General features: G+C 33.6%; 1 protein-coding gene across 1 annotated transcript; it reads left to right on the top strand.

Annotated features, from left to right (window-relative positions):
• Positions 1 to 714: 714 nt before the first annotated feature.
• Positions 715 to 11,410, top strand: LOC131161629 (1-acylglycerol-3-phosphate O-acyltransferase). Its single transcript, XM_058117529.1, has 9 exons — positions 715 to 1,119; positions 1,765 to 2,001; positions 5,925 to 5,971; positions 7,482 to 7,600; positions 7,684 to 7,844; positions 10,083 to 10,192; positions 10,275 to 10,374; positions 10,624 to 10,747; positions 11,069 to 11,410. Exons 1-9 carry the CDS (start codon positions 905 to 907, stop codon positions 11,195 to 11,197), a joined length of 1,242 nt encoding a protein of 413 aa, XP_057973512.1. The 5' UTR covers positions 715 to 904; the 3' UTR covers positions 11,198 to 11,410.
• Positions 11,411 to 11,710: the final 300 nt, after the last annotated feature.

Genomic DNA, 11,710 nt, shown 5'->3' with positions numbered 1-11,710 from the left:
CAGCAAATCCGATCAAGTGATAATCTTATAGATTTGTTCACCAAAACTTTGCATACTATAACATTCAATAAATTAGTTCATTTCATCGAAATGAGGCATCTTAAGGATCTTAGCAAAATGAGTTAATATATGAGTGATATCCAATGGGGAGTGTTATGAAAACTATAAAAGAAATGGTTGTCACCCATTCGCTTTCCACCACCATAATTCTTTGCTATCCCTATTGCTTATAAAAGGGCACTCTCTCCCTCTCATTTTGACACACATTGCATGCTTGAAATACATAGACATTTAGAAATGATGAGCGAAGATGAGAGACAGAGAGAAGAGATATATTTTGTACAAGGTCGGTTTCAAATTATCTTGTAATTCCTCTCAAGATAGTGAAATTTTTTATTCCATCCGCTTGTGGAGTAGGTATGATCGAATCACGTAAATTTTTTGTCTCATTTCTATTTATTTTCCTGCATGTTTTATAACAAGGAATAATTATTGGTAATTATTGATACTATTATAACAGGATTTTTCTATTTGATGCCATCTTTTAAAAATGTTAAATTTATCTATATCACTATTTATAATTATCCTCAAAATACTTTTATATTATTTAATTTTTTATTATTATTATATTTTATAATTTTTAAAATATTTTTTAAAAATAGAAATTCATCTGCCATACATTTACATATAAATTTGATATGTTTGAAAGATAGAATCCTTTTATGAAGATTCGCGGTCACCGCTGTTTTCCTTTCGACGTAGACGGACGAGAGCTTTCTGAGTTTCTGTAACCTTCGCCAAAGTCAATGGATGGAGTCGTGGTTTCGTGGGGCGCAATTAAGTTGTCGGCACTATATAACAACCCCATGTTCTTCATTCTGACAACGTCGTATCAGTGGAGCATATGACCATTCGCATTCCTCGGTCCAGCTTGCAGGCGAGAATGGCTGAAGAGATCAGCAAGGCCTCCGCCGCCGCATCAGCCTCTGCATCTGCTACAACAACGCCCGTTACATCATCGACGATATCCAGATCGCTGTGGCCCTCTGTTCTCCGTTGGATCCCTACCTCTACTGACCACATCATCGCCGCCGAAAAACGCCTTCTCTCTTTAGTCAAGTACGCAATTACTTAGCCTTCTCTCTTTGTTAAACCCTAGTTTAGAGAATGTTTGCTTTCCTTGGGGCTTTGGAATTTATGTGGTGAATTTCCCAATTTGATTAAGCCCTTAGCCCTAGAATCCGGGGTTATTAGAGCAGAAAATGAGGTGTTTTTATTGATTTGTGTGTTGAAAAACTTTTCTAATTTGATGAAAACCTTGGCCAAAGAATCCCGGTTAGAAACCGTGATATTTTATTTTGATCGACATGGCTACATTCTCTATATCTTAAAGCTGAAATGGCTACCTTGCTCTAGCATGTTCCTCTTTGTTTTCTCTCATTTTTCATTTTTTTAGAGAAATAAACAGAGAATAAAGAGTCCATTATTTCTCACAGCTTTTGGGTAATTTCATCTTGGAGGGTAACTTTAGAGATCATTTTCTCACTTGGTGTAGTTTTTATTCCTTTAATTTGATTGTTGCTGAACATTTTGACTATCCGCTTGTTTTCAATGCCTGAGATTGAAATACACGACCCCAAACTTCATTTTTGGAAATGTAGATGTCAAGTCCCCTAAGTGACTGAATTTCAATTGAAATTAGCTTTTTTAAGACCTATAATGGGGTAGTCAAATTCTCAATGGTGGTGAATTGCTTGAATTCAGGACTCCATATGTTCAAGAGAGGGTTAATGTAGGTTCCGGCCCACCTGGCTCCAAAGTCAGGTGGTTTCGTTCATCAAGTGATGAGCCAAGATTCATCAACACAGTTACTTTTGACAGTAAAGATGACTCCCCCACCCTTGTTATGGTTCATGGATATGCTGCATCTCAAGGTTTCTTCTTCCGGAACTTTGATGTACTTGCTAGTCATTTCAGGATCATTGCAATTGATCAGCTTGGGTAAGCTTTTCTTTTCCCTTTCAATGAATAATATTTGTTAGATTGTAATGGATTATGTATTGGTCAACCCCTTGTTTATGATATTTCATATTGATTGCTTTCCTAATTGATTGAAAACTCTGAAATACTAAAGTATGGTTAGATATGACTGAGAAAAGTGTAAAGCTGGTATTTTTTTTAAGTGGACAGGGAGAGAACAGGCAAAGAAAATAATATTCTAGACAGACCTCTATTTTGTTAACAAGAACATATTTGTATAACTTCAATTTTGAGTGCATTGGAATGGAAGAAGGGGGAGTAACGTACTATTGGCTATCTATGCCTCCATGGATGGAGAACCACCAGCGAATGGATCCAATAGAAATAGAGTTTTTTTTAGGGAGCTGTTTGTTGGGGGCTTGGGGGTCTTACACAATGAAATATGGGGGATAGGACAAATATGGAATTTCTTTGTTTTGTGTTGCATATTATTTCTAATGGAAAATACGGGGGGTACTTGACCCTTTCAAGTGAATCTTTGGCCAGCATTGCAGGTGCCTAAGCCATCTCAACTGCCCTACCTTGTCTTATCTTCTATAGGGGTTGTGCCTGACTCACCACGAATGTGTTCATTTCTTAATTTATCTTTTAGAAAAATTTTTATTTTTGATTTTTAGAGTGTTTTACTATCACACAACACTCCTGAAACACTTCTTCATTTTATTTAACCTACTTTAAATCTATAGATTACATTTTCTTTTATTTCTCCTTGAGCATGCATAATAGATCTAAGGTATTTAAATTTTCCAATGCTATTAATTTCTTGACCATCAAGTTTAACATTTTTTCCAATATTTCTCCTACCAAGAATAAAATTACATTTTATAAATTCAATCTTATTTTTACTCATCTTAAAACTTCGGAATTCTAAATCTTCTCTTCATAATTCTAACTCTTATTTAGATTCTACTCCACCTCTAGTTTCATTAACCAAAACAATATCATTTGCAAATAGCATAAACCATGGAACCTAATTTTGGATACTCTTAGTAAATCCATACATAAAAAATGCAAAAAGATAAGTCCTTGTTTTACATCTATTGTGATTAGAAATTTCCATTACTCTCTAAATGTTATCCTAAGATTGGTCATTGTTTTATCATTATCCCCAATGACATCAATACACCTACTAATACTTTTTTTTTTTTAAGAACCCACCATATACTTCTTTAGGTATCCTATTAGGTCAATTAAAACCATGTGCAAGTCCCTATTTTGATCCTTAAAACTTTTCCATTAATTTTCATATATAGCTTCTATAGTTGATCTTCCAGGAATAAAAGCAATTGATCTTCTGGTTCGTTGTTTCTTAGTTTTTCCTTTATCCATTATTTAGGTTGGGGCTTGGAAATGTGGTTTCTCTCTTCAATAAGAAAATGATTATGGAGGTTTCCCCTAAAGGTTAACTCCCTATGACGTTAGATTATTAGAATCAAGCATTAGATTCTTATAATTAGCTGTTTAAGGTCTCAGAATATAACACTATTTCACAATGATTTCCGCAATCTTCATTAATTTAATATATTATATTGTCATTTGAGTCTACCTTCTGTTCCTCAATGCTGTGTCATTAATATATTTTAGATTTTGCATTAAGATTTAGGAATATGATCTAAACACTCTTTATGTTAATAATAACTCAATTCAACATTTCTATAAAATCCTTGGCATTTATCATATTGTTGTCTGATCTTCAAAGGTATTGGAGGGCAGCATTATTATAATTAGCTGTTTCATGGAGGATTTCTTATCCTCCATCTGCTATACTCTTGTTTAGTTATTATGGATATATTTTTTTGTTAGAAAAAAGAAACTACCATTTCCCAAAGTTTCATTTTATGATTAATCATAACTCATAAGTTTAATTCCACAAAATTATTAAAGTTTTGAATATCTCCTTTATTTTTGTATATTAGTATTAAAGTATTTTTTCTCCATCGATCTAGTGTTTTCTCAAAGGGTGTTTGTTTGATCTGAATGACCTTTAAATAAAGACCATGTCTAAGCGAGTTCACTAAACAAGTGAACTGATTAGACATTAGAGTGTTTGGTAGCAGCTCTTAATTTTCCTAAAATTGGTCTAATTCCTATGTTGGATTCAGTAAGTGGGAAAATTCTGAGGTCTTTTTTCTAATTTCAACCTTTATGAAAAATGTGAAATGACAAAAAGCACAACACCCAAATGAAACATATATTTAGAGGGTTAAAATTGGAAAACCAATACATTCAAATATTATACACCAAATGTAAAATAATTTAGTATTCAGCTTCAGTGATGAGTTTAAGTTAAAAGTCATAACTAGTGAGCGAATTCAAATTCAGTGCAGCACTCCAACATATAATTTTGTCGAACACCCCTGTAATCCTTATAATTGTGTTAAATAAATTAGTTAACCAAACAATTCTATTATCACCTAGGCATTTTCAAACTTCAGTCGGGATGTCACAAGCATTCTATTATCACCTAGGCATTCCCATGTCATTGTCTTGTAGCTTTTCTATTTTTTATATATTTTTTTAATGCAAAAACCTAACTTGTTAACTTTGATTTTGCACATCAATTTCAAAATTTTAGCCTTTTCCTCATTTTTCATTCTAAGTTTATGTCCACTACTTGGTTTTTATTAAATAGCTTATTAAAGTAACTTCACCTTTCTTTATGTCTTCTTCTTTAACCAAATCACTATCATGATCATTTTTTATATATTTGATATTATCTAAGTTTGTGCTCGTTCTTTCTCTAGCTCTAGTAATTTTTACATATGTTGCTTTCCCATTTTTTATATCTAATCTAGTATATAAATTATTATATGCTATTGAGCTTCACTAATGTCCTTTTTTGCATCTTATACTTTTGAAAGTTTCCACGTTTCTATGTTTTTGGCATGTCTTAAGCCACATTTTTTTTTTGTTGTCTCCATGGCTTTTTGGATGTCTTTACCCCACCACCAACTCTTTTTACTAGTCAAGAATTTTCCTCATTCTCATAAAACCTCTTTTGCTATCTTTTTAACAGAACGGAACTAACTATCCTACTCCAAAGAATGTTTTTTATGCTACCCCCTATTGTCCAATCACCATCTTTGATTGTTTTATCTTTGAATTTTATTATATTTTCTCACTTTAGGTTCCACCACCTAGTTCTTACATTGATTTATTACCCTTTCATTTCCATTTTTCATACATATATCTAACACTAAAATTCTATGTTCTATGGTTAAACTTATGTCGAGATAGCTTTACAATCCTCATATGATAAACGGCTTACCCTCCTGGCGAAGGAGAAATCTGTTTGACTTTTATTTGTCCACTCCTGAGAGTTACTAAGTGTTCTTCCCTCTGCTTAAAGATGAACTATTTATAGTTTGGCTAGATGTTTCGTAAGAAATAGGTAGAAGAATGCTATATTGGAGACAAGAAAAATGTTTAACTGATATGGTGTCAACTGCAAGCATTGTTGTTAGTGTTAAATGAAATTGGCAGGGCTGATATGTTTTTTTCTTTTCAATTTTTGAATTTGTTGGGAAGATCATCTGGCATTTAAATATTATTTAGTATAATTTTAGCGCGAGCTTCCATGAGCTTTTGCATGGGCATGTGTCATGCCTCCTAGATCTCAATAAGGTGTGGGAACCTTGTGTAATTGGTGTTACATTTTTTTCCCCATTGGATGTTGCATGAACTTCATGATCTTTCTTGGTGATTTATTTCTTTGTCTACTTCCATATTTTTGTTATATTGATGTTTACGATACAAAAATTATTGATAGTTATTGGCTTATAGCTTTATGATATGCTTATAATACACAAAGGCATAGTTTATTTATGTTTTCTTATGACACAATTGGCAATAGGCTTAATTTTTTGGTCTTCTTATGCTGGCAGTTGGGGTGGATCAAGCAGGCCTGACTTCACATGCAAAAGCACTGAAGGTTAGCCAAAATTGATCTTGCTTTGTCATTAAAATGTTGTTTTTCTTAGTAAATATGAGCATGGGTTTGTTTTTTCCGCATTTGGATAACACTATTGTGCAAATCTTAGAAATTCCAGTTGTAGGTTGTTCCAAAGAATATCATAGGGTTCATTGGTGGGAGAGAAGTGGAGAGAAAATAAATGGATTTCTCTTCACTTCTCTTGTTTGGTTCACATAAAATGGAGAAAAGAGAGAAGAAGTTGAGAGAAATTGATAGAAAAAAGGCAAAAAGAAGCCAAAACACCAGGAGCCAGCTTTAAAATGTAGTCCAGCAATAGGTTTTCATGAAAATGAAAATTGACTTCTACTATTTTTACACATGTTCTTTTCACTATCCCTCTCGTTAAACCAAACAATGTGGAGAGAAATTAATTTCTTTTCTCTTACTCTATATTTTCCTATAAGTTATTAAGTTTCCTTTCTCTTCTCTCCACTCTCTCCCATCAAATGGACCCATGGACTTTCGTTCCATGGGAAATTCTTCCAAAATACAATTTTGAAAGGATATCTTTTCTTGTGAACTTCAAATTTTCAAATGCCACTCTCCTCTTTATGAGACGATGATTTTAAACCTCTCTGATGTGAAGAAATTGGCAGTCTATAAAATTAAAAATAGTATTTTACAACTCATTTGTTTTATTAATTTACTTAATAGTGCTTGGTGGCGAAGGTAAAAAATTATAATTCCAAGGCTCTATCCATTAGTAAAAAACAAAACAAAAGAAAAGAAAAGAAAAGAAAAGAAAAGAAAATGCTTAAATTATATTTTAAATTTACGTGATAATTTAATTTTAATTTTAATTAAATTTTTTGTTTAGCATGAATGAGTTAAATCCAGAAAAGTAATTTTAGATATTGAAGTAAGCAACGCAACAACTGAAAAATCATAGTCTAGTTTTCAAATTTTTTGAAAAACTGACAACATAGATGAAACTATCAGCATAAACAAACAGTTGTCATAAACCATTTCTTCACTCTACAGCATGAAAACGAAAAACTAAAAGTAAAATGAACCTTTGCAGCCTTTTAATTTTTCTTTGTTTGTTGCGGCCCTGCGGGAGAGATTTGAGAATAACTTCTTTCTTTGGAGAGGTTTTTCTAACATTAGGTGGATCCTGGAATATATTCCTCATTTTAAATCTTACAGATTTTATTGGGATGCCATTTAATTTTCAGGAAGCAAGGTTGTTACTGATCATGAGGAAGTGCATGAGGATAGATTATTCCTTTTGTATTTCTTGTCAAGTCGTCCAAAAAGCATTTCAAATTCCAAAGAGATGTACAACTTATGAAAGATTTTTGTGAACAAACGATGCTGCCTCAATAAGCTGTCTGGATCATAGTTTGTCCACTGACAATCCCTTCTCTTAGAATTCGAAATGCTTTTTTGAAGCTTCTTTGTCTTGTTTTCCTATAAGAATGAGGTCTATAGAACATATATAGATGTGTTATTATAATCCAAAATGCAGAAACAGAGGCGTGGTTCATTGATTCCTTCGAGGAATGGCGTAAAGCCAAAAACCTCAGCAACTTTATACTACTTGGCCATTCTTTTGGAGGCTATGTCGCAGCTAAATATGCTCTGAAGGTAATTGCTTAACCCTGTCAATGTTTGAATTATGGCAGATTATAATGTCCTCCTAATATTATTATGTCAATTTTATTTAACAGCATCCAGAGCATGTTCAACACTTGATTTTAGTTGGACCTGCTGGATTTTCCTCAGAATCAGATGGTAAGTCTGAGTGGCTTACTAAATTCAGAGCAACATGGAAAGGAGCTCTTTTGAATCATTTGTGGGAGTCAAATTTTACTCCTCAAAAACTAGTCAGGTAATTATTTTTTTTGTAATAGTTGATGGCAGCCCAACTCAACATTGCGTACATTCTCTCCCCTTTTCAAATGTAGACATCTGAATCATCTGATAATTCAGGTCCTTGAGCTCATAAAATGCATGTGCAGAGAGGCACAAATAGATTAATGTACCCAAGAATCCAGACATATTGCTGTTTTGCGTCTATGCAGGTCTCATATCCCATCTATAGTTAAAAGAGAATATTTTGTATTAATTCTTTGAGTAAAATATTGAAAATAAGCAGCATATTATTTGAGTAGGACTTCCAAAAAAATGCTCGTAGGTTGTATTTGGGACAATGGATTTTTGGCCTTAGATTTGGGCTTGCAAGGATTTGGACAAATGCAATAGAATCTTGTACCATGTTTTGTTCAAATCTACACAAATCCAATACCAAGGCCTGAAATTCAAGTTTCCAATTGTATTTTAACTAGCATCTATGGTTGGACTGTAGCTGGACATTGAATCATGCTCAATGGAGCCATTGCAAAAAAAAAAAATGGCAGACATCTTACAAAATAGGATAAAAATTTCTGAAAATGTCACTTTAAGAAAATCAAAACCTAATGTTGATTGCGTGCCATAATTTTTTACTACAAATCTGTTCTCCTGATAGTGTTGTCTTCGATAATTTGTGTTACATTTTTTTTTTAATGGATGCCATCATTTTAAATTGCAGTTACAACTGTTAGGTAATGGTGGGATTTTTAGGTTTCCTATGCAATGACACGCTGTTAAATTGGTGGGAATAAAAAAAAAAAAATCATAGTGGCTGTTACAGATCCGTTACAGGACTGCTGTGGTTTTTTCCATGTGTGTTTTGTCTTGTCTTTTTTTTGCATTTCTCTTTCATAAATCAATCTATGTGAAGGGAGGAGAGAGAAGATTATAATGAGAATGATAATGATACAAATCTATTGTCAGGAAAATAAAAGCCAATATTTTGCTTTCTATATTGTTCAACTTCAATCTTCTTTTCTTTAATGGTTTTTTTATGTCCAAGTTGTTGATGCTTTATCTTTGTATGATCAAATTTATTATTATAATATAATTGTAGAGATAAGGTTATACAATGCAACTCATCAGTGTAAATTTATTAAATTTTTATTACTTTATTTAATAAAATAATAGAATTTGTTTAAGTTATTGTACGTCTTATGTGCCTAATATCTGGAGGATCAACTTTGAGTTCTACGCCACAGTCTCTGTGTGTATCTATTGTTCTAGGAACATGGATCTAACTAGTAATGTTTAGAGCAATGGAATCCCTACTTAAGTAAGGTTGTGTTCATGTTGTTGATTATTATTCTCAATTGACACTTCATTATTCTTGTTTAATATTTTTTTTTAATATCAAAGATTGTTATAATTGTAAGAGTTGAAATTTTAAGCCAGTGCCCCACCTTGACCCAATGGTAAGAGGTTTCTTTCAAATGTTCATGGAAATACCCTATCCAATTGCACAGGTAAGCAGGGCTGTGCACACATCAGTTCAAACCTGAAAATCGACCAAACCAAACCACTCCAGTTAAAGGGTTTGGTGACATATATGAAACAGCTTAGTTCTATTTTGTTCTGTTTTCAGTTTTGCAAATCAAAAAAATGAAAAAACCAAAACCTTATTACTTAAATAATGATATGGAGCAATAGATACTTCTATGTAAGATTCCCATTCTAGCTGGGATTTTTACTGTTATGTGCAAGAATACATGAGCCGACTTGTGAACATAAAAAAGGGACGACAACTATACTGAGCTAAGGTAACAGGAAATTTGGTGGGAAAAAATTCGGTTCATTTTGGTTCTCTTGTTTCAGTTCAGGCAGTTCAATGTTCTGTTTTAGGGGCAAGTTCAGTTCAGTTGTGTTTTCTGCTGAACCAAAAAAGTTTGGTTCCCTTAGAATTTGTTCCGAACCGATCAATTGCATAACCCTAGAGGTAAGGTTGTGTACATGATGTCCTCCCCACCCCCAATACAGCATGGGAGCTTTGTGCATTAGGTGTTTGCCCATTGCATATGCATGTGTAAAAAAATAATGTATCAGTCACACTTGAAGTTTCTCCTTGTGCATTAGTTGGTGGGTTGTAGGGCCTTGCTCATTCTTCTGCCTTATTCATTGGATTGTTTTAATTAGCATTTGAAATATTTTCGTTAAAATTTTCAAACATCAGAATCAGGTTGTAAATTTCACTGTTGATCTTGATAACTTTGTGCAGAGGTTTAGGCCCTTGGGGTCCAAATCTAGTTCGCAACTACACGACTAATAGATTTGGTGCATATTCAAGTGGGGATGGGTTGAATGAAGAGGAGTCCAGACTGTTAACAGGTAGTGTCAGTCTCAGATAAATTCATCTGCAAAGAGCACATACCATTTAGTTGATTTCTAACAGTTACTGTTTTGATTGAAGATTACGTATACCATACTCTTGCGGCTAAAGCTAGTGGAGAGCTGTGCTTAAAATATATATTTGCCTTTGGAGCATTTGCTCGGATGCCCCTTCTCCACAGGTTTGATGATCCCGCTTCTGAGATTGTTTACTCAAAATTCTATTGTCAATGCACGTCACTTGAATTTATCTGAAGAATTATTTAGAAGTATTTCAGTAGGAACTAGGTTTTAAGCCATTAAAATTCTTCACACCTTGTATTTTTTGGGGTTTTTTTTTTTCAATATTATCCATCTAACAAATGCTGGTATGATGTGTAAATAATCATTGCTCAATTGTGTTGGTTTTTTATTTTTTGGGGGGGCTACAGTGCGCCAGAATGGAAAGTACCAACAACTTTTATATATGGTTTTCAAGATTGGATGAACTACCAAGGAGCCCAAGAAGCTTGCAAGCAAATGAAGGTTCCATGTGAAATCATTCGAGTCCCTCGGGTTAGTCTCTCTGTGTGCTATACACTTCTCATTCTTTTGATAATTTTAACATCTAAGCAATGCGTGAAGAAACATTTTGCAGAAGGTTGGTTTAGCCAAGATTGAATTAGTTTTAGTTGAGTTGATCATCAGGTTGTGTATGGATTTCAAGCCCAACATTGGTTTTGGATTTGGATGTGTTTGGGCAAAAATAAGTACAAATTTTATACTCTACTTTTATCCAAATTCAAGTATGGGAACCAAGTTTATGAACATGGGAAAAGTGAAGTTTCTGAAATTTTGAATTTTGAGACTAATGTGGTGGGTGATAAATGATTGCAGGGAGGGCATTTTGTATTCTTGGACAATCCAGGGCGTTTCCATTCAGCCGTAGTATATGCATGCCGTAGGTTCCTCTCCATTGCAGAAGATCAGCATCAGTCGCTTCTCCAAGGACTGACATTGGCCTAAAAGAGAGAGAGAGAGAGAGAGTATATGTGGTAAAATCTTAGAACCTGATTAGGACTATTTTCCTCAATGATGTTATGTTTGATGAAGTCATTCTTTTACAATGTTGTATATATTTATTTTTTTATATCAACGCTGTAGACGTCTAACGAATGTACATTCTTACTAGAATGGAATGGATGATTCATTGCCCTAATGCTAGGTTCATATTTATTATACATCTTTTCAAGTTTTATGGTTTATGACAAAGGGACAGCCTGGTGCAAAGTCTCTTGCATCCAGAGTAGGATAAAAGAGAAGAGATTATGAATTGATGTGATTAGCAGTCATTAAAGAGAAGAGATGAAACCCCACTAATGCAAGTGGGAGTGAAAAAAGCCAAGGGCTGATGAGTTAATGATATGACAAAAAGAGTGATATATCACATTTCTATTCCTTTTGATTCATTTCTATTCTATTCTTGTCCCAATTCCTGGCCACGCCCGGATCCGCTTTTCCTTTTTTATTGCTTCTTTC

Source organism: Malania oleifera, chromosome 8, assembly GCF_029873635.1.
Source record: "Malania oleifera isolate guangnan ecotype guangnan chromosome 8, ASM2987363v1, whole genome shotgun sequence".
Lineage (NCBI taxonomy): Eukaryota > Viridiplantae > Streptophyta > Magnoliopsida > Santalales > Ximeniaceae > Malania > Malania oleifera.
Note: the sequence above shows the minus strand (reverse complement) of the source record. Positions and strands in the feature narration are given on the sequence as shown.

Excerpts from the sequence above, each read along its gene's own strand:
- LOC131161629 (XM_058117529.1), top strand. The coding sequence starts at position 905 with ATGACCATTCGCATTCCTCGGTCCAGCTTGCAGGCGAGAATGGCTGAA. Across the intron at positions 2,002-5,924 it reads ATTGCAATTGATCAGCTTGG|TTGGGGTGGATCAAGCAGGC; the intron begins GTAAGCTTTTCT and ends TTATGCTGGCAG. Across the intron at positions 7,601-7,683 it reads CAGCTAAATATGCTCTGAAG|CATCCAGAGCATGTTCAACA; the intron begins GTAATTGCTTAA and ends TTTATTTAACAG.